Source organism: Anolis sagrei, chromosome 3 (assembly GCF_037176765.1).
Source record: "Anolis sagrei isolate rAnoSag1 chromosome 3, rAnoSag1.mat, whole genome shotgun sequence".
Classification (NCBI taxonomy): Eukaryota; Metazoa; Chordata; class Lepidosauria; order Squamata; family Dactyloidae; genus Anolis; species Anolis sagrei.
In genome coordinates this window covers 4,823,615-4,847,281 of record NC_090023.1, presented here as the reverse complement: position 1 = coordinate 4,847,281, position 23,667 = coordinate 4,823,615, and the positions used below count along the sequence as shown (strand labels likewise).

Sequence of the window (23,667 nt, the reverse complement as noted above, 5' to 3'; positions counted from 1 at the left end):
GAAAGCAAACAAAATAGGAGCTCCTGGTACAGTTGTACCTGCACAAAGGTAATACATACAATACAGTCAATTCAGAAATTTCACTCCAGCATTTTGCACTTTTGTATACACCTTTCTTTCACTTGGCACAGCTGGCATATCCTGAATTGCGTCTAATTCAACAGCTTGCTTTTCAATTTGCAGTACATCAAGTAAGTTTGTTGCTGCTGCCGCCACCTTCAAGTTGGTTCCAACTTATAGTGACTCTCAGGTGAACCTATTATGGTGTTTTCTTAGCAAAATTTCACAAGAGGAAGTTTGCCACAATTTCCTTCCTCTGAGGCCGAGTCTGTAATTTTTCTATGGCCAATCAGGGATTCAAACCCTAGTGTCCTACACCACCCTGGCTTCACAATCATATTTATGTATGACAAATACACAGAGTATGTAACTCAGTTTCAAATAGAAGGGAGGGTAATAGCAAAGGTGGCGCAGTGGGTTAAACCCCTATGCCGGCACGACTGAAGACTGACAGGTCGCAGGTTCAAATCCAGGGAGAGACGGATGAGCTCCCTCTATCAGCTCCAGCTCCTCATACGGGGACATGAGAGAAGCCTCCCACAAGGATGATAAAAACATCAAATCATCCGGGCATCCCCTGGGCAACGTCCTTGCAGACAGCCAATTCTCTCACACCAGAAGCGACTTGCAATTTCTCAAGTTGCTCCTGACACACACACACAAAAGAAGCAAAGGGAGCTTTTTCTCTTATTTAAGTTTTACTAATGTTTTACTAATAAGTACTTATGAAGCCAAAACAGAGTTCACATTTCTTCAGCCCTTTAAGAAGTTAGCAGGAACTGTTTCAAAGGCCTCTGTTTATTTAAAGAGCAGGACCTTCTCACAGCTATATTTTCCTCTTAAAGAAATACATTTTTCAATACAATTATGCCCATGTGGTGACCGAAAACTACTTGTGATCATCTCAAACTCAGTGAAAAGATGGGAGACAGCAGAAGTATTCGACAAATTAGTACACAGCTCCCAGACTATGCGCCACAGTCACTACAAGAAAATTAAATAAATAAAAATGGAATGGAATTAAAGCACAAGAAACAAAAAGTAAAATCAAAATAAAAAAAAACCTAGAAATCACATTCTGAAAGGAAATTTGCCAAGTTGAATGTTGTGCCTCCTCTAGCAGAGGACACGTGGGCATTCTGCTGCCACAATGGTGGTAGTTGAGAATAAACTGATATTGTGGTGAATTTTAAAATATAATTTCATTGCATGGACATTGCAGATCTGTTTAGATCTCTCTTTAGAATCCTAGAATCAAAGAGTTGGAAGAGACCTCATGGGCCATCCAGTCCAACCTCCTGCCAAGAAGCAGGAATATTGCATTCAAATCACCCCTGACAGATGGCCATCCAGCCTCTGTTTAAAAGATTCCAAAGACTCCACCACAGTTCAGGGCAGAGAGGTCCACTGCTGAACAGCTCTCACAGGAAGTTCTTCCTCATGTTCAGATGGAATCTCCTTTCTTGTAGTTTGAAGCCATTGTTTCGCGTCCTAGTCTCCAGGGAAGCAGAAAACAAGCTTGCTCCCTCCTCCCTGTGGCTTCCTCTCACATATTTATACATGGCTATCATATCTCCTCTCAGCCTTCTCTTCTTCAGGCTAAACATGCCCAGCTCCTTAAGCTGCTCCTCATAGGGCTTGTTCTCCAGACCCTTGATCATTTATTCACCCTCCTCTGGACACATTCCAGCTTGTCAATATCTCCCTTCAATTGTGGTGCCCAGAATGGGACACAATATTCCAGGTGTGGTCTAACCAAAGCAGAATAGAGGGGTAGTGTGACTTCCCTAGATCTAGACACTAAGCTCCTCTTGATGCAGGCCAAAATCCCATTGGCTTTTTTTGCCGCCACATCACATTGTTGGCTCATGTTTAACTTGTTGTCCACGAGGACTCCAAGATCTTTTTCACACGTACTGCTCTCGAGCCAGGCATTGTCCCCCATTCTGTATCTTTGCATTTCATTTTTTCTGCCAAAGTGGAGTATCTTGCATTTGTCACTGTTGAACTTCATTTTGTTAGTTTTGGCCCATCTCTCTAATCTGTCAAGATCGTTTTGAATTCTGCTCCTGTCCTCTGGAGTCTTGGCTATCCCTCCCAATTTGGTGTCGTCTGCAAACTTGATGATCATGCCTTCTAGCCCTTCATCTAAGTCATTAATAAAGATGTTGAACAGGACCGGGCCCAGGACGGAACCCTGCGGCACTCCACTCGTCACTTCTTTCCAAGATGAAGAGGAAGCATTAGTGAGCACTCTCTGTGTTCGTCCACTTAACCAATTACAGATCCACCTCCAAGATCTTTTTCACACGTACTGCTCTCGAGCCAGGCATTGTCCCCCATTCTGTATCTTTGCATTTCGTTTTCCCTGCCAAAGTGGAGTATCTTGCATTTGTCTAACTTTACATTTCCTTACTATTTACAGTATCGGTCCCTTATTCCTCCCTACGTAACACTATTCTTAACCACTATTAACTTTTAGTGGTAAAAAAGGGACACACCTAAGGGGATCTCCCATAGAAACTGATTCTAAAAAGGGCTGTGCAAGTCAAAAAGGTATCGAATCACTGCAAAAATTAGTAATAGAATGAACGGCTCTGTTTGGAATATAACAGGTAATATGACCACTGCAAGGAGTAGTTTCAATCTACATGAGGTAAGTGAAGGGGAAAAGTAAGACAGGGATGCAGAAGGGCAGAAAGCTGCATGAGAAATGCATGAAGTACGTCTAAGATTGGGTGAAGAGCTAAATCTGTGTATGCTCAGTGCCACAGAGACCCTTTAATTTCAGAGCTTTTTATGGTCTCAAGTAAAGAACACCTCTGCTAAATAGGCCCAAGAAGCCACCTGGCTACGAGGCAGGCACTGGCAAGACACAATGAAGTTCAATTTCCTTGTTGGCAAGTCATTTATAAAATGCCTTGGATCTCATCCAGGCCCTTTCCACATAGAATATTCTGACTAAAAACATTTCTCAAATAAAGCCTTTTGGGTCTGATTTGCAGACAGCCATTTCTCTGACTGACAAAAGAAAGGCTCACCTCCAGCCAGCCTATGAGAAAAGCAATGTGAATTGGGGGAAGAGTTATTTATTTACAGTATTTATATACCATTTTTCTCACCCCTTGGGGGACTCACAAGGGGTTTACACAGAAATAGTGGCAATATTCAATGCCTTACAAATGTACACAAATCACAATCAACACCATATCTATATAAATAAAAATGTAATGTTTGTTTGTGGCATTAACAGAACTTGAAAACCACTGGACAAATTGACACCAAATTTGGACACAAGACACCTAACAACCCAATGTATGTCCTTCACTCAAAAACATTGATTTTGTCATTTGAGAGTTGTAGTTGCTGGGATTTGTAGTTCACCTACAATCTAAGAGCATTCTGAACCCCACCAACGATAGAATTGAACCAAACTTGGCACACAGTTCTCCCATGACCAACAGAAAATACTGGAAGGGTTTGGTGGGCAGTGTCCTTTGCTTTTGGAGTTGTAGTTCGCCTACATCCAGAGATCACTGTGGACTCAAACAATGATGAATCTGGACCAAACTCTACACAAATACTCAATATGCCCAAATGTGAACACTGGTGGAGTTTGGAGAAAATAGAATCTTGACATTTGGGAGTTGTAGTTGCTGAGATTTATAGTTCACCTACAAACACAGAGCATTCTGAACCCCACCAACGGTAGAATTGGGCCAAACCTCCCTCACAGAACCCCCATGTGGGCCACAGCAACGCGTGGCAGGGGATGGCTAGTAACAAAATAGAAAATCAATGGGACAATTCATCATAAGATGTGATAAAAAGACATTTAAAACATGAAATATAAGAATTAAAATACCTAATAAAATATTCAAATCACATGATCCAAGTAAGTAGACCAGGCCATTCAAAACGTTGACTGCACATATTCCATATTTGCTTAAAGTACTGTGTTACTTCACTAGTCAAAAGCTTGGTTTCATAACCATGTCTTAGTTCTCTTTCTAAAGGCCAGGAGAGAGGGGACTGATCTAATTTCACTGGGGAGAGTTCCAGAGTCGAGGAGCCACTACTGAGAAGGCCCTGTCTCTCGATCCCACCAACAGCACTTGTGAAGACAGTGAGACCGAGAGCAAGGCCTCCCCAGAAGTTCTTAACTTCCTTGATGGCTCGTAGAGAAAGATACATTCAGACAGTAAGCTGGGCCAGAACAGAGTTGGGGCACTATAAACAAAAGGTGCCCCCCTTGCAAAGTATACAGGAAGCAGACTAGGAAATTTGGGGGGGGGGGAATTTTTTGGGAAACATTTTTGAAGACGTGGCTATGGAGTCAGGCCTTCGATGAATGAGACAACACCATAGGACCCTGGATGGAAGTTGATGTAGATACATCTTAATAGGACGACTGACCACTGTAGTTTTATATATAGTGTTTTTAAAGTTGTTTTTGTAATTGTGATATATGATATTTTAATGAGTGTATATGTTTTTTATGGCTGGAAACTGGGCTGAGTCCCTCAATGAGGTTGAGAAGCTCGGTATAGAAAACTGTGAAATAAATAATAAAATAAATAAATAAATAAAAAACTTGAAAGAAGCAACCACAAGTAGATTCTGGAAAGAGGGTCAAAACATTCCTTCAACTCAGCAGTTCCTAATCTCTGTCAAACTGCATACCACTGTTCCAATGAGCTTGTTATTTTTGACATTTATCTTATAGAACAGTGGTTCCCAACCTTTTTTTTTTTTTTTTACCAGGGCCACTCTCCAACATTAGTACCAAAGGATTACGAATCAGTTTTTGGTGAACTTTGCATTCGGTTTAATTATTTGGGGTGCCGATTCAGAAAAATGTATTGGATAGACCACATCAGCTCTAGTTTCTGATACAGAACATATGCCATGCAATAGTTAACATCTGCTCGCCCACAGAAAACCATATTTAATAATCTAGAGCTGATGTGGTCTATCCAATGCAATTTTCTGAATCAGCACCCCAAATAACCCCAGGAGCTGGCCTAAAAACGAAGAGACCAAGAAAAAAATGTTCTTTTGGTGGTGGTGGTGGGGGGGGGGTTTCTGTGTTATTATCCATGGATTTTGTTAATGCTCAATATTGTAAGAGTCGCTCTTGTTGCACTGGTGTTGTAAAAGGTGAGGCTGCGGATCATATTTTAGTCCTTATGGACCACTGGTGATCCACGGACCACAGGTTGGGAACCACTGTTATAGAATCATGGATTTGGAAGAGACTCCAGATGCCATCTAGGCCAACCTCCCATGCTGCAATCACTACTCTGCATTAAAAGCTTTCCTTTCTTTGAAAAAAGGAAACAACCCTTCCCATGTCAATTGTACAAGATGGGGAGTTGGCAAAATTTTTAATAGCACCGATTAAAATAAGTTTTAATAGGTGCTTCATATTTGAGTCCCCCTTGGGGTGAGAAAAGTGGTATACAAATACTGTAAATAAATACTGTATGTTCACTTGTGACCATACTATAATGATAAACCTGGCTGAAATCACCACATCACAGCCATAATTCAACAAAAAGGGAACACCAGCACAAGGGGTGCCCTCCTCAAATGTGACTATGTTCTGGAACAGCTGTTAAACGTGGAAGTCTTTCCTGAGATCTCCCTTGTATTGGCCTTACTGTAAGAGGATTCAGAAGAGCAGCCGCCTGGCTGGAACTATCACAGCAAACAGAGCATATGTAAATAAATGAATCAGGTCCCTCCCATATTTTGCTGCTAAAAGCTTCTTGGAAGTTTCCACTGCAGATGCAAAAACCGCTCCAGCAAACCAGCTCCTTTTAAAAGTTCTTTCTGCTAAAACGCCCCTGGCTCACTGAGCAGCAGACATAGCTGCACTGAAGCGGCTTTTTAGATTAAAACTCTAAATTCAACAGCTATATAAACTCTTTTTCCTAGTTCCAACAGACCTCACTACCTCTGAGGATGCTTGCCATAGATGCAGGCGAAACGTCAGGAGAGAATGCCTCTAGAACTTGGCCATATAGCCCGAAAAAACCTACAACAACCCAGTGATTCCGGTCATGAAAGCCTTTGACATACATTAAAACTCAACAGCTACTGATTGGCTTGAGCACATGCAGTTGCACTGGAGGCTTCTAAGAAACATATGGTTGTTCATTTCACTAATTCTAACAATGTAAGAAAGACAGTCATCCAGGTCCCCATCTAAAAATTGACAAATAAGTAGTATCTTTACTAGGCAACAATCAAAATCCACACGGCCTTTCAGGACCTACAGAATTTTGACAAAACAGTCCACTCTCATTTCTGCCTAGCTGAAGAACAGAAGAGTCATGCAGATCCATAAAACTAAGTCTATGGCTAAATGCTTAAATATCAGGTCACTTGAAATAAAAGAAAATGGGGCCCAAGGAAGAGGAAAGAATTGGCTTGCTCGCCCACAACAATTAAGTATATGGGGAAAAAGAATTGGGGTGCAGGTGGGTGTAAAATAGAGTGGCAAGCAACACTTATCTCTATTCCAACTTTCTCCAAAAATTTCTTTCTCCAACTTTCTTACAAGATGCACGGTGCACACATTAAATAAAAACGTGTCATAAAGAAAGGAGAAAACACTTTCTTCCTTTCCTACTTTTAGGAACAACATTCACAAAAGATGAAAGAAATAATAATAATAATACTTTATTTATATCCCGCTACCATCTCCCTGGCTTACATGAGGCCGAGGCCATAGAACAACAATAATTAAAGCAATCACAAAACATCAATACAAAACAATCAAAATAATCTCATAACAAAATAAACAATAAACAGTAACAATAAACAACAAGCATTTAAAAACTTATGGCTGGGCCAAATGTGATAATTAAAAATTAAATAATAATAATAATAAAATAAAAATACCCATGTGGGAACAAGGAATCCCTTAGCATGGCTCACTTCATGCATCTGAAGAATTAGATGCACAAAAGCAGGCACCACAGTAAATATATTAGCTGTCATGACAGTCTTGCTGTCCTAGTGCAATATGTTAGAGCAGGGAAGGTGGCAGGGGCATCTTTTAGGCATTCACTCCTTCTGAAAACCAACTATCACCCGCTCTGTAGTGACAACCACAATGCTTTCCTGTCAAAGCCGTCAATCATTCTAGAGGGCTACAATTCACACAATGCTGCCTGGAGCTTCTGGAAGCTGAGAGCAAATCATCAGGAGGACCAAAGGTTCATTACTAGCTGTCAGGAGAAGGGATTCAGTGTGCACTTTGTCGCCCTCACACTTGTTTCTTTGCTGTTTATGAAGGACAATTCACACAGCAACAGGGCTGTAGCAAAGCAGTAGAGTCTCGCTTATCTAACATAAATGGGCCAGCAGAATGTTGGATAAGCGAAAATGTTGCCCATGCCTGCTCTACTGTAACTATCAATTAGACGCAAAAACATCATGCGGAAACTTACTGGCAGCACATGGGGTGCAGACCCAAAATTAGTACGGACATCAGCCGTGGCCTTGTCTGACTCAACTGCCGAGTATACCTGCCCTGTTTGGCATAGGTCTGCCCATGCAAAGCAGGTGAACATAGCATTGAACGAAAGATGCAGAATTATCCCAGGATGTCTTAAACCTACACCTGTTGATAAACCCTACAAGCTAGATCATAGAATCAAAGAGTTGGAAGAGACCTCATGGGCCATCCAGTCCAACCCCCTGCCAAGAAGCAGGAATATTGCATTCAAATCACCCCTGACAGATGGCCATCCAGCCTCTGCTTAAAAGCTTCCAAAGAAGGAGCCTCCACCACACTCCGGGACAGAGAGTTCCACTGCTGAACGGCTCTCACAGTCAGGAAGTTCTTCCTAATGTTCAGATGGAATCTCCTCTCTTGTAGTTTGAAGCCATTGTTCCGCGTCCTAGTCTCCAAGGAAGCAGAAAACAAGCTTGCTCCCTCCTCCCTGTGGCTTCCTCTCACATATTTATACATGGCTATCATGTCTCCTCTCAGCCTTCTCTTCTTCAGGCTAAACATGCCCAGTTCCCTAAGCCGCTCCTCATAGGGCTTGTTCTCCAGACCCTTGATCATTTTAGTTGCCCTCCTCTGGACACATTCCAGCTTGTCAATATCTCTCTTGAATTGTGGTGCCCAGAATTGGACACAATATTCCAGATGTGGTCTAACCAAAGCAGAATAGAGGGGTAGCATTACTTCCTTAGATCTAGACACTATGCTCCTATTGATGCAGGCCAAAATCCCATTGGCTTTTTTTGCCGCCACATCACATTGTTGGCTCATGTTTAACTTGTTGTCCACGAGGACTCCAAGATCTTTTTCACACGTACTGCTCTCGAGCCAGGCATTGTCCCCCATTCTGTATCTTTGCATTTCATTTTTTCTGCCAAAGTGGAGTATCTTGCATTTGTCACTGTTGAACTTCATTTTGTTAGTTTTGGCCCATCTCTCTAATCTGTCAAGATCGTTTTGAATTCTGCTCCTGTCCTCTGGACTATTGGCTATCCCTCCCAATTTGGTGTCGTCTGCAAACTTGATGGGAAGTTGCTGCTAAATTTAAGAGAAATAAGGTTGAACACTGTGAAAGCCACCCACTACATGGCTACCAGCCTCCTCCCAGTAGACTCAAATCAAGGAAAAGCTTTATGGGAACTACCACTCCTCTTGGTGTCCCTCCAGCAACAGCAAGGGTATCCCTCTGGGCAGCTAAACCAGGAAATCCCAACTGGGTGCCCCCCAGTTGGGAATGGTGGGAGTTGGAAGTCCAAAACACCTGGAGGGGAGGGCCGAATTTTGCCTTGCAGAAGGAACAAAGGGAGGCCTCTCCTTCAGAGGAAGGACCAGGAAGCCTTCATAAGGAGTCCAGAAGGAGAAGGCGCGGGAAAGGCAAACAAACCTCCGAGGCTTCATCCTCAAAGACTGCTAAACTGCCTGGCTGTATGTTGAGGCCTTCCTCCCTCCCTCCCTCCTCCTGGCTTAGATTAAGAGGAGGAAGGCCCGTCCAGGCAGGCAGGCAAGTGCCCGGATGTGGAAGGCCCAACTGCGCTCGCCTGAGCCTCCTCCTCTTCCCAAGGAGAGAGAGAGGGAGGGAGGGGGAAGCAATTAGGGACGGACACAGGCAGGAGCCCCCTCTTTATTTACTTCCCTCCCTCCCTCCTGAAACAACAAGCAAGCACCCCCCCCCCCTTTGCCTTTGTCCAGGCCTTACCGGAGTAGCAAAGCCAAACAGTTTTTCTTTCTCTGGGCGCCAAATGTTTAATCCGTCATTAGCGTTTGAAACCTGGAAGAGGAGGAAGGAGGGAGGAAGGGCTGGAGGGTGGCCAAGGCGCGCGCAGGCGCCCCAGGAAAGAAAAGTTGTTGCTCAAGGCCCGCACAAGCCCCGCCCCCTTCTCCCTCCAGCCCCGCCCTCCTTCCCTAACCCCGCCTCCCTCCCCCCCAAGACAGGCGAGGTGCCAGCTGACGTCACAGCCAATAGGCGCAGGCCAGGCCAGAGCCCGAGTTGGGCCTAAAGAAGCTTGCAGGAGGAAACCTCCTCCAGGTTTATTTATGAACCAGAAGCAGAGGAAAGAAAGGGACCTTACAGGCCATCCAGTCCAACCCCATTCTGCCAAGAAGCAGGACAATCGCATTCAAAGCATCCCTGACATATAGCCTCTGTTTAAAAGCCTCCAAAGAAGGAGCCTCCACCACACTCCGGGGCAGAGAGTTCCACTGCTGAACAGCTCTCACAGTCAGGAAGTTCTTAGAATCATAGAATCAAAGAGTTGGAAGAGATCTCATGGGCCATCCAGTCCAACCCCATTCTGCCAAAAAGCAGGACAATCGCATTCAAAGCACCCCTGACAGATGACCATCCAGCCTCAAAAGAAGGAGCCTCCACCACACTCAGGGCAGAGAGTTCCACTGCTGAACAGCTCTCACAGTCAGGAAGTTCTTCCTTGTGTTCATAGAATCCTAGAGTTGGAAGAGATCCCATGGGGCATCCAATCCAACCCCATTCTGCCAAAAAGCAGGACAATCACATTCAAAGCACCCTCGACAGATGACCATCCAGCCTCTGTTTAAAACCCTCCAAAGAAGGAGCCTCCACCACACTCGACTACACTCCCTGGTAGAGAGTTCCACTGGGTTGTTGTAGGTTTTTTCGGGCTATATGGCCATGGTCTAGAGGCATTCTCTCCTGACATTTCGCCTGCATCTATGGCAAGCATCCTCAGAGGTAGGGAGGTCAAAATGTCAGGAGAGAATGCCTTTAGACCATGGCCATATAGCCCGAAAAAACCTACAACAACCCAGTGATTCCGGCCACGAAAGCCTTCGACAATACAGAGGGTTCCACTGCTGAACGGCTCTCATAGTCAAGAACTTCTTCCTAATGTTCAGGTGGAATCTCCTTTTTTGTAGTTTGAAGCCATGGCTCCATTGCACCTTAGTCTCCAGGGCAGCAGAAAACAAGCTTGCTCCCTCCTCCCTATGACTTCCTCTCACATATTTATACATGGCTATCATGTTTCCTCTCAGCCTTCTCTTCTTCAGGCTAAACATGCCCAGCTCCTTAAGCCGCTCCTCATGGTAATCAAGGTGACCAATTAAAACATTCACACCTAGCTCCAACAGATGTTATTTATTTATTTACTATATTTCTATACCACCCTTCTCAGCCCAAGGCCAACTCAGGGCGGTTTACAAAATGGCACAATTTGGTGCCACAATAATATAAAAACAGCTTAAAGCATATAACACACATAAAAGTCCTTAAAGCATATAACATCCATAAAAATGCATATAACATACATACAGGAGCCCCCGGTGGCGCAGAGGGCTAAAGCACTGTGCCGGCAGGACTGAAGACCGACAGGTCGCAGGTTCGAATCCGGGGAGAGGCGGATGAGCTCCCTCTATTAGCTCCAGCTCCTCATGTGGGGACATGAGAGAAGCCTCCCACAAGGATGATAAAGCATCAAAAATCATCCAGGCGTCCCCTGGGCAACGTCCTTACAGACGGCCAATTCTCTCACAACAGGAGCGGTTGCTCCTGACACGACCAAAAAACATACATAAACAGTAAAATCAATAAATGCATAAATCCTCCACATCTCAATACCCAATCGTTATACGATCACAATTGTCCAGTCGTTTCGAGGTCAAGAAGTTATCTGCTACACTGCATTTGAGAAAGCCTGCTCACAAAGCCAAGTTTTGACTTTTTAACAAAATATTAATAATATTAAGAGCTCCCTAATGTTCCTAAGGAGAGGTTTCCACAGCCGAGGGGCCACCACAGAGAAGCCCCTATCTCTCGTCCCCACCAATCGAAGCTGTGAAGAAGGCAGGACCAAGAGCAGGACCTTCCCAGAAGATCTTAAATTCCTAGATGGTCATAAAATATGAGTTCTTTCTCCGACCCTGGACATTCCACAGATATATCAACCCCATTTTCCTAGTTTTCAACAGACCTCTCTCAACCTCAGAGGATTCCTGCCATAGATGCAGGTGAAATGTCAGGAGATAATGCTTCTGAAGCATGGCCAGACAGCCCAGAAAACTCACAACAACCCAGAACCAGGTTTAGTTATAAACCAGAAGCAGCTAAAAGAAAGAAGACTCCCCACAAGGCCATTCGGTCCAACCCTCTTCCTCTAGGTAGGAATGCACACAATCCAAGCCCTCCCAAAATATGACTGTTGTCTGTCACTTTCGCAAATAACAGAGAGGTCCAAGCTAAGGCACCATCTAAGGTAGGTATGGGCAAACTTCTGCCCTCAGTGTGTTTTGGACTTCAACCCCAGCAATTCCTAACAGCCGGTAGGGTGTTAGAAATTGTGGAGGTTGAAGTCCAAAACACACGGAGGGCAGAAGTTTGCCCATGCCTGATAAGGCCTCACTGCAACACAGAGGTCACCTCAACTACTGCAATCCAAGGCAGAGACATCTCCAGCTCATCCCCTGTTTGGGTATCAGCCAGCACGTCAACGACTTAAATCAAGAAAGAGTTTTCTAAGATCTACAGAGACACTCGCTGGAACACCTCTGCAAGCAAGAGTCCAAAAGTGGCAGGCTCAAACCCAGAACCTCAACCAATGGCTGATACCAAATGAGACTCCCCCATGGGCACACGGAAAACTGGGCAACTTGGAAGGCGCTGAACAGACTGCGCTCTGGCACCACGAGATGCAGAGCCAACCTCAAGAAATGGGGCCACAAAGTGGAACCCACGACATGCGAGTGTGGAGAAGAGCAAACCACTGACCACCTGCTGCAATGCAACCTGAGCCCCGCCACATGCACAATGGAGGACCTTCTTGCAGCAACACCAGAGGCACTCCAAGGGGCCAGATACTGGTCAAAGGACATTTAATCAACTACTAAGCTTGCAAACTCTTGTTTTGTCTGTTGTTAAAATTTTAATACAATTGTCTGGTTGATACTGACACGATAAATAAATAAACTTCTGCAATTAACAGGTCGGTATAGTAATACCCGCAGTAGACCCTGACACAAGTTGGCCCTGCAATTAAGACTTAAGGAGTTGGAACTTGGTTAACATAAACATAAGGCAAGTGAGTTACTATATTTCCTGCTAATCGCTTAAACAATAAATAAATAAACTGATGGAATATAAAGACTACCCCTGGAAGATAAGAAGCAATTCATTTTAAATCCCGCTTGGGTTTTTTTTTTCTTTTCTTTTGCTGCCTGCTGAACTGCAAGACATCCCTTTGCAGGCGCTCATTAGAAACAGCTGTTTGAAAGAGGCACATTCCTGCAAGGGCCCCAGGGACCTTGAACGCCGCCCAATCTGGCAAACCCTGCAAGGAAAGGAGGCCACAGAGAAAGAGAGGCCTGCTTTGCCTCTTGCTAGGACTGCCCTCCAGAATGAGATAGCGAGGCCCGGTGTGCTCTGAGGCTACAACAGGTCCATTGCTTAAAGCAGAAGTCAATCGCATTCTCTGCTCTCTTGGCACACACTCAAGAGACTTTCCCTAGCAGAGAAACACATTGCCGCCCTATTTCAAAGGTACCTTACATTAGCTGAAATGCCGATAACGAGGAGTTCAGCTTTTTGAAACCAGTTCATAAGGTTGGGGAGTAAAATCTCAACCACTTTTTAAATTTGAAAGTTCCCCCTTAGACAATACTCTTGGTCTGTGACCGTAACAATAAAATTAATTCATATTACAGAATCTCTTTAGCATCTATATAAATAAAAATGCAATGTTCGTCTGTGGGATTAACATAACTCAAAAACCACTGGATGAATTGACACCAAATTTGGACACAATACACCTAACAGGCCAACAACTGACCATCACTCATAAAACACTGGAAAACACAGCAGAAAACACTTAAAAAGCCAAAAGACAGAAAATGCATTACAATGAATGTGCAAAATTACATATATATACACAAACACACATATACACAAATATATACACAAATACACAAAGCCAACCTTAAAAACTGTGGCATGGACACTGAGAACTGGGAAGCCCTGGCCCTTGAGAGCTCCAGCTGGAGGTCAGCTGTGACCAGCAGTGCTGCAGAATTTGAAGAGGCACAAATGGAGGGTGAAAGAGAGAAACATACCAAGAGGAAGGCGTGTCAAGCCAACCCTGAGCCGAGACCGCCTCCACCTGGAAACCAATGCCACTGTGGGAGAAGATGCAGGTCAAGAATAGAGCTCCACAGCCACCTACGAACCCACCCCAGGACACCAAACTTGGAGTACGAGGGACCGCCTAAGTAAGTAAGTATGTATACACAAATATATACACACATATATAATGCTACCCCTCTATTCTGCTTTGGTTAGACCACACCTGGAATATTGTGTCCAATTCAGGGCACCACAATTCAAGAGAGATATTGACAAGCTGGAATGTGTCCAGAGGAGAGCGACTAAAATGATAAAGGGTCTGGAGAACAAGCCCTATGAGGAGCGGCTTAAGGAGCTGGCATGTTTAGCCTGAAGAAGAGAAGGCTGAGAGGAGATATGATAGCTATGTATAAATATGTGAGAGGAAGCCACAGGGAGGAGGGAGCAAGCTTCTTTTCTGCTGCCCTGGAGACTAGGACGCGGAACAATGGCTTCAAACTACAAGAGAGGAGATTCCATCTGAACATGAGGAAGAACTTCCTGACTGTGAGAGCCGTTCAGCAGTGGAACTCTCTGCCCCGGAGTGTGGTGGAGGCTCCTTCCTTGGAAGCTTTTAAGCAGAGGCTGGATGGCCATCTGTCAGGGGTGATTTGAATGCAATATTCCTGCTTCTTGGCAGAATGTGGTTGGACTGGATGGCCCAGGAGGTCTCTTCCAACTCTATGATTCTATGATTCTATATACACATACAAAACACATATACACAGACTGGGCCACAGCAACGTGTGGCAGGGGATAGCTAGTTTGTAAATAAACCTTACACAGGGCTTAAAAAATTAAGGTCAATGTGACTCACAGAATACTGCAGTTGAAAGGCACCCATGGGTTATCCAGCCAGACCCCATCCTGCCATGCAGGAAGAAACAAAAATCTCTCAACAGATAGCCACCCAGCTTTTGTTTACAGTGTTATAGAATCCTAGAGTTGGAAGGGACCCCAAAATGCCACCCAGTCCAACCCCTTCTGCCATGCAGCAAGACACAACCCAAGCTTTTTCATCCACCTTCTCTTTAAAGCCCTCCAGAGAAGGAAGGAGGCTTTGCCATATTGTCTCCCTTTTAAAAACCCTGGTGAAAGGGGAGGTTAAGCTAATAACCAATACCCCCTCTTTATGTCCTGAACCAGATTAGGGCTGTGTGTGCCTGCAAGGAAGGCCCTGATCCAGATGATGACTGTCTCATCTTGCTGTGAAGGAAGAGAGGAAGACACAGGCTGCTCCCTGTGTTTCAAAGGTAGGCCTGTGGCTTCCCCAATGAGAGTGCTGGATGGCCACTATCTGTAATACGAACTACTAAGCTGCTAGGTTCATTTTCATGGTCTCCTCCTTTCTGTTGAAATTGTCCACATGCTTGTGGATTTCAATGGCTTCTCTGTGTAGTCTGACAAGGTGGTTGTTGGTGTGGTCCAGCATTTCTGTGTTCTCAAATAATATGCTGTGTCCAGGCTGGTTCATCAGCAACCACCATGTCAGACTACACAGAGAAGCCATTGAAATCCACAAGCATGTGGACTATTTCAACAGAAAGGAAGAGACCATGAAAATGAACAAAATCTGGCTACCAGTATTAAAAAAAAACTCTAAAATTACAACAGCAAAACAGCAGAGAGGAAACAACCAGGCACATCTTAACACCTCTCAACAAAAGATTTTCCCAGGCTCAGCCAGGCCTTCAAATGCTAATGAAGGTAGTCAGTTGAAACATTCACACCTAGCTCGAGCAGAGGAGAGCTCTTTGCCCCACCCCAGCCATTCCACAGATATATAAACCCATTGTCCTAATTCCAACAGACCTCACTACCTCTGAGGATGCTTGCCATAGATGCAGGCGAAACGTCAGGAGAAATGCCTCTAGAACATGGCCCTATAGCCCAAAAAACCCACAAGAACCTAGTGATTCCAGCCATGAAAGCCTTCGACAATACATTACTCAGCTGCTCTCCAGAGAGGCTTATTACCAGTCCCTTTAAAGTGAAAAGCACTCACGGGGAGGTTGCCACCTGGATGCCTCTTCCACTCCCCACAACAAGTAGGGAAGGGCTTGGCAAAGGGGCTGGGGACAAAGAGAGAAAGGGGCACTGATCTATATGCTACCTCAGATAGTATCCAGGGCTGCCATCTGGCCACACTGCCAATAATCCATGAAAAAGCAATTAAGCAATGCTTTGGTATAAAGTAATCCGGAGAAATATTCCTGCTCTGTGATTGGTTCTCCACTACTCAAATTGTACACAAGGTCTGTAAGCCATTTGCAGTGTGCTGATTTCAACTACATCCTTACAACCATCTGACAGATATACTATATACTGCAGAGGAACCACAACATGTTTTGTAGAATTCTAAACCTCTCTCTCACACACACATACCTAAGGTTAGCATCACATTTTATTGTTTGTTGATAATTTATCAAAAAGTGCCTGAACAGCATTATTTCTTTATTTTATATTTGTTTCTTTCTACAAACTCTCACAAACACATTTGATCTTAGATTATGACAAGTAGATTACAAAAAGCTCGGGACTGCTCCATTTTATTAAAACCACAATGAGAAATTGGTGCACGATTTGCCAAATATGTACTCAGGTCTCCCTACCATTTTAAAAAATCCAGAATGTTCAATGAGCCTATCAAGTCCCCCAGGAGGGCCACCTGTAATTATAACCCTGGGAAACCTAATCATACCTTTAGCTCAGAGCACAGCTTGACTATACACAACACTTTTCCATCTCACAAACTGAGGGCCATAAACAGCGTGTCAGAGGATGGTGTGTCTCCACACTGACATAAAGGCAGGGTATAAATTAAATAGAGAAGGTACTTACTCCTTACTCCCTCTCCAATGCCAGAGATACAGCTTAATGATAATGTTTTATTGTATTTTAGTGTACTATTTTAATATGTAATGACTTTGCACTTTGTTGTACCCAGATATTACTGTACTTTACTGTACTTATTACTGTACTTATTACTGTACAGATATTACTGTAGCTTGGGAGTGACCCTGGACTCATCGCTGAGCCTGGAACCCCAGGTCTCGGCGGTAGTCAGGGGAGCTTTTGCACAATTAAAACTCGTGCGCCAGCTGCGCCCGTACCTTGGGAAGTCTGACTTGGCCACGGTAGTCCACGCTCTGGTTACATCCCGTTTAGACTACTGCAACGCTCTCTACGTGGGGTTGCCTCTGAAGACTGCCCGGAAGCTTCAATCAGTCCAACGTGCGGCAGCCAGATTGTTAACAGGAGCAGGGTACAGAGACCACATGACCCCTCTGTTACGCCAGCTCCACTGGCTGCCGATCAGCTTCCGGGCACAATTCAAAGTGCTGGTGTTGACCTATAAAGCCCTAAACGGCTCTGGCCCAGTTTACCTGTCCGAACGGATTCTCCCCTATGAGCCATCAAGGCTACTAAGATCTTCCGGGGGGGGGGGCTGCTCTCGGTCCCACCACCCTCACAATCACGGTTGGTGGGGACGAGAGACAGGGCCTTCTCGGTGGTGGCTCCCCGGCTTTGGAACTCCCTCCCACTAGAGGTTAGATCTGCCCCCTCCCTCCTGACATTCAGGAAATCGTTAAAAACATGACTCTGGAATGCGGCATTCAAAGACTGAACCTGGAACCTTCCCTGTGATGGATTATGATGAACTGCGACTATGAATATGATTATGACCATGACTGGATTGACGATTTGGCGTAGGAAACTGTAATGATGTAATGATGAGGTTTTATTGTACTGAGTTGTACTATTTTAATATGTAATGAGTTGTATTTGCTGTTTTATCTGATTGTATTTGATATGTACTGTAAACCGACCTGAGTCCCTCGTCGAGGTTGAGAAGGCCGGTATAGAAATCCTCTAAATAAAATAAATAAATAATACTTTCTTATATGCTGTAAACCGACCTGAGTCCCTCGTTGAGGTGAGAAGGCCGGTACAGAAAACTTCTAAATAAATAAATAAAATGGTGTAACTACCTTGGCAGCCACCTCTCCACCAAAGTCAACATTGACACTGAAATAATAACACTGCCTGAGCTCTGCGAGTGCAGCATTTTTCCGAATGAAGCAGAGAGTGTTTGAGGACCAGCACATCCATAGGGATACCAAGGGGCTTGTTTATAAAGCTATTGTCCTCCCAACCCTGCTATATGCCTGCGAAACGTGGACTGTCTACAGACGTCACATGTAACTCCTGGAACGATTCCATCAGCACTGCCTCTGGAAAATCCTGCAAATCTCTTGGGAAGACAAGCGGACAAATGTCAGCGTGCTGGAAGAAGCAAAGACCACCAGCAGTGAAGCGATGGTCCTCCGCCATCAACTCTGCTATACCGGCCACATTGTCCGGATGCCTGACCACCATCTCCCAAAGCAGTTGCTCTACTCCGAACTCAAAAACAGAAAACGGAATGTTGGAGGACAGGAAAAGAGGTTCAAAGATGGACTCGAAGCCAACCTTAAAAACTCTGGCATAGATACCAAGAACTGGGAAGCCCTGGCCCTTGAGTATTCCAGCTGGAGGTCAGCTGTGACCAGAAGTGTTGTAGAATTTGAAGAGGCACGAATGGAGGGCAAAAGAAACGTGTCAAGAGGAAGGCACTCCAAGCCAATGCCGACCGGGACTGCCTTCCACCGATGCCCTCACTGCGGGAGAAAATGTAGATCAAGAATAGGGCTCCACAGTTACCTATGGACCCACCACCAGCACACTGATCCTGGAAGACTATCCTACTCAGACAATGAGGGATCGCCTAAGTAAGTAAGTGGCTCCACACTGACAGAAAGGCAGGATATAAATTAAATAGAGAAGGTACTTACTCCTTACTCTCTCACTCATGAATTGTATTACAGTTCAACTGAAGAAGAAAAGAACAAAGCACTGAGGCACACAAGTTTATGAATGAGGTGAAGCAGTTAAGGTACTTTAAAGTGTGACATAAACATTTCAGTGCTCATAGGAATTACAACCAGACCGAGGTTAGAGGCACAGCACCGCAGTGAAAGTGGAAAACCATGAATAAGGAACAGCTTTCCTATTTGAACTCTGAGAACATTTCTCTAGGAATTTCTAGCCCCACCAATATGCCTTTATGGTCAGCTTGTTTTTTGGAACTGACTATGGAATCCCACCAGAGAATGAAGAGAGAACAATGTAATCACATCTGGGAATAATCAAACTGCAAACATCAAACCCACACTGTGGAAGGTTGGCTGCAGTTTATAATCTCAGGGCCACGGATGGCTGGTAGTCTTCCTGACTTTGAAGTGGTACGAGCAGTGGGATTCTTGTAATCCAGCATGCTGCTGGCAGGTCACAATAACACAGAGAACACTAAGAAAGTGTTTATATACTGTAAATATATTCTGGGAGAGGAGGAGACAAGTTTAAAAGGAAAATTGAGAAGGTTATGCCTGGTACCACAATAAAAGCATAAGGAAACAAATCCACACTATGCTTAAGAAAATAGGTTTTATAGGTTGTAACACTGCTGTTTTGTAAATTTCTTTAGTTACTATCTCCCAGCAACAGATGGTTTTGGCCTTTTTAGAAAACGGAGCCATCACGAAGAATTTGTTTTTGGCTCCATGTGTCTCTTGCAGAAGCAGAAACCCTGCCAGCCAATCCTCTGTAGAAGTATATGGGTTTCATGACCACAGAGACACAGACAGGATCCCCTGTAAATACTGCCCCAGCCTACATAAATAATAATAATAGTAATAGTAATAATAATAATAATAACTTTATTTATACCCCTGTACATCAATAAACAAAGGCAATAACAAAATATATACATGCTATCTCAGTGAATTTCAAAGGGCTACGGTTTCTCTGTTCCACCTAATGTTGTTGATAGCAATTATATCTTATTTCTTCTCAAGGCCACACAAATACAATTGCTACTGGCCACCCAGGATTCTCCTGCATAATATGCTCTTCGTTGCACATACATAAAATAAAGAGCAGTAATTCTCATGTCTTCCAAAAAATATTTCTTACCCACTCCTCCTCAAGGCTTGAAGCGGGATACCACGTACCGTATATATACTCGAGTATAAGCCGGCCCAAATTTAAGCCGAGGCACCTAATTTTACCACAAAAAAAAAATGGGAAAATGTATTGCTTCGAGTATAAGCCAAGGGTGGGAAATGTGGCAGCTACTGGTCAATTTCAAAATAAAAATAGATACCAATATACACAACAACAGAGAGAAAGCAGGCAGGGGCATCTAATTACCTCTCAACAAAAGTTTGCTCCAGGCATAGTCAGCCCATTGTATGCTAATCAAGGTGGTAAGTTGAAACATTCACACCTAGCTCCAGCAGACAAGAGTCCTTTGTCTCACCCTGGTCATTCCACAGATATATAAACCCTTTTTCCTAGTTCCAACAGACCTCACTACCTCTGATGATGCTTGCCATAGATGCAGGCAAAACGTCAGGAGAGAATGCCTCTAGACCATGGCCATACAGCCCGAAAAAACCTACAACAACCCAGTGATTCTGGCCATGAAAGCCTTCGACAATACATTGATACCAATATAATTACATTAATTGAGGCATCAGTAGGTTAAATGTTTTTTGAATATTTACATAAAACTGTAATTTAAGATAAGAGTGCCCAACTCTGATTCAACCCTTATTCTGACCTCCTTCAATGTAAATGTGATTACACATCCTTCCAATAATAATAAATAGAATAAAATAATAAATGTAATAATAATAGTAATAATAATAAGAGTAAAACAATGGAAATATAATAACCTTGCTGATCGAATTTTTCCTTGATTTTAATGTTATTTATTACATGTATATATTGTGAACCGCTTCGAGCCTTTGGGGAGTGGCAGTATATAAAATTGATTAATAAATAAATAAATAAAATAATAATAACAGTAATAATAGAGTAAAATAATAAATGTAATACTAACAACAATAATAAAGTAAAACAATAAATGTAATAATAATAATAATAATAATAATACATTTATTATGTATTTATAACAGAGTAAAATAATAAATAACACTGACTCGAGTATAAGCCAAGGGGAAATTTTTCAGCCTAAAAAGGGGCTTAAAAACTAGGCTTATACTTGAGTATATACAGTAGTTAAAATACAACTAGAAACATAAGACAATTATAATATCAAAACACTATAAAATAAACATAAAACCAAATGTCTGCAGAATTCCAAAAGAAAGAGATTATAATTTTCCTTCTGAATGTTGTAGAAGACACAGGAAAGGAAGGGAATCGGTAGCATCCTAGGAACACAGTCAGAGCAACCAAAATATGCAGCTATAGGCCCGTCGCAAACTAGGTTCCTGCTGGAGAAACCCTTGCTAGCAAGTCCCTGACGTCATGAGCCTGCGCCTCTCTCCCCGCCCCTTTCTCCACCCCTTTCTCTTTGCGAGCGTGGTTTTTCCTTTGCTAGGGCAGCATTGCCCGCATTTTCTCTCAGTTGAATTCTGCCAACTGAGAGAAAATGCGGGCAATGCTGCCCTAGCAAAGGAAAAACCACGCTCGCATGGAGAAAGGGGCAGAGAAAGGGGCGGGGAGAGAGGCGGAGTCTCGTGACGTCAGGGACATGCTAGCAAGGTTTTCTCTCGCAGGAACAGAGTTTGCGACGGCTCATACTGTTTTGCCCACAGCTCCTTCCTAAGAAATAACTACAGTTGGCAATTTCAATAAGAACCAGAGTGGCTGAGTTGAGGAAGCCTTGCCCACCCTGTTGATGATGATGGCAGCCCCTGAAGCACAGAGTCACCATAAATCAAAGTTGATTTGACCACAACAACAGAATGATATAAAGGAGAAAGGCCTGGCCTTGGATCAGAGAGACAGACTGGAGTCCTAAACAGTCATATAGATTGCTAAGGAAGGCTTAGCTAATTGTAAGCTGTCTTCAAACTCTGTATTTATGTCTGTGGTGCTCAGACTGGTCAATGTTGAGATTACATGTATGGATCATTCTGCACCTGTGTGAACTAATTCCAAGTGTTCTAAAGAAAAACAGGTGCAGAACGATCCATACATGTAATCTCAACATTGACCAGTCTAAGAACCAGAGACATAAATACAGAGTTGGTTCTCAACCTTCTCAATGCTGTGAGCCCTTAATAGAGTTCCTCATGTTGTGGTGACCCCCAACCATAACATTTTCTTTGCTACTTCATAACTCTAATTTTGCTACTGTTACGAAGGGTGATGTAAATATCTGATATACATTGGGCTAAATTTGGCACAAATATCTGATACGTCCAAATTTGAATACTGGTAGAGTTGGGGTAGGGATTGATTTTTGTCATTTGGGAATTGTAGTTGCTGGGATTTATAGTTCACCTACAATCAGAACATTCTGAACTCCACCAACAATGGAATTGAACCAAACTTGGCACACAGAACTCCCATTACCAACAAAATTTGGTGGGCATTGACTTTGAGTTTTGGAGTTGTAGTTCACCTACATCCAGAGAACACTGTGGACTCAAACAGTGATGGATCTGGACCAAACATGGCACGAATACTCAATATACTCAAATGTGAGCACTGGTTGAGTTTGGGGGAAATAAACCTTGGCATTTGGGTGTTGTAGTTTCTGGGATTTATAGTTAGTCTACAATCAAAGAGCATTCTGAACCCCTACAATGATAGAATTGGGCCAAACTTACCACACAGAACCCCTGTGACCAATAGAAAATAATAATAATAATAATAATAATAATTATTATTATTATTATTATTATTATTCCAAAAAGGAAGAGGACAGGCAGAGAGATCTTCAGCATCTTCTGCTAAAAGGGTTCCTAAGACTATGCGAAATATGTGTTTTCTGATGGTGTTTGGCGACCCCTCTGACACCCCCTCGTGACCCCCCCAGGGGTCCCAACCCCCAGGTTGAGAAACACTGCTCTATAGAAACCCTTCCTTCACACTGCACATGGGCTCTTGTCCTTGTTACTGTCAGCTTCTCCCCCTTCTCTTCTTCTTATGTTTACTGCTATCCTATCTCAAGAACCAAGAACCAAAGCGGCTTTCCCATCTGCCTGGGGGTCTTCTGAAGAATCCTGGTGCAATGTAAAGGAGAGGAAAAAAAGAGAGAAAGAAAAGCAAGAGGATAGTGAGAGGATGGTGTGAGTTCACATATGGCAATGCTCACAGACCCATGGTTACTCCAGGTATGCAACCTGTTCTTCTTTGTAGTCACTGTGACTCATACCTGAGAGATCAGCAAGTTCATTTACCAGGAAGGAAATAACTAGGTCACAGAAAAGCCAACATCAGCTCCTTTGAACACAAGCACCATGACTTTCTGGCTGTAAATTTTGCTTGTCTTGGTCCACAATGTCTAAATGCTCTCCAGAGGCAGCAAAGCTACTTCCTGAACTAAGTCCAGATCACCACTTGTAAAATGTAATTCAACTTGTTTACAAGATCTAAACCTGTGGTGCAAGACAAAATGCCAACGGAAGCCACTGCGTAGTCTGAGTTTGGAGTTCTACATTCCTAGAAATATACTCCTAGATACATACCATTCCTGTTAATGCCTTTACAGTCTGTGCAGTCTGATTCCTAAATAGAAAATGCTGCAATTTGGGATTTATTCTGCAAAAGATTCACATTTGGCTGGTTCGCCTAAAAAACATTTTTTCACTGCAGAAAAGCAGCATTTTATGCAGAGGAATTAAAATGTACCTCTTGAAATACTATTTTCCTCACAGAAAATGCCATTTCTGTGCAAAACAACCACATGCTAAGTCCAAAATTGCAAATAGCCTTCAAAAACTGCAGTAGGAATAACATTGCTGAAATCTGATGTTGCTACCTTGAAGGGACAAGCCAGAGAAAGAATTACACTTGTATGAAAAGGGATGTCTCCCTGATACTCAGCCACCATTCTAGCTGATGTCAGGATAAGATGCTAAAAAGTATTAGCAATAGCCAG

General features: G+C 43.4%; 1 protein-coding gene across 6 annotated transcripts in view; it reads right to left on the bottom strand.

The window, feature by feature from the left end:
- NUMA1 (nuclear mitotic apparatus protein 1) overlaps positions 1-23,667 on the bottom strand; it is a 109,910-nt gene that overhangs the window by 70,474 nt on the left and 15,769 nt on the right. For 2 of the 6 annotated variants that reach the window (XM_060771297.2, XM_060771302.2), the window contains exon 1: positions 8,967-9,010. The exons of 1 other annotated variant lie outside the window; for it this stretch is intronic. In XM_060771297.2, coding sequence (XP_060627280.2) covers positions 8,967-8,980 — 14 coding nt within the window. In that variant the 5' untranslated portion in view covers positions 8,981-9,010. Of the gene's footprint in view, positions 1-8,966; positions 9,011-9,278; positions 9,449-23,667 lie in introns of those variants that run through there. 3 more of the 6 variants (XM_060771300.2, XM_060771298.2, XM_060771301.2) reach the window with 2 other exon arrangements.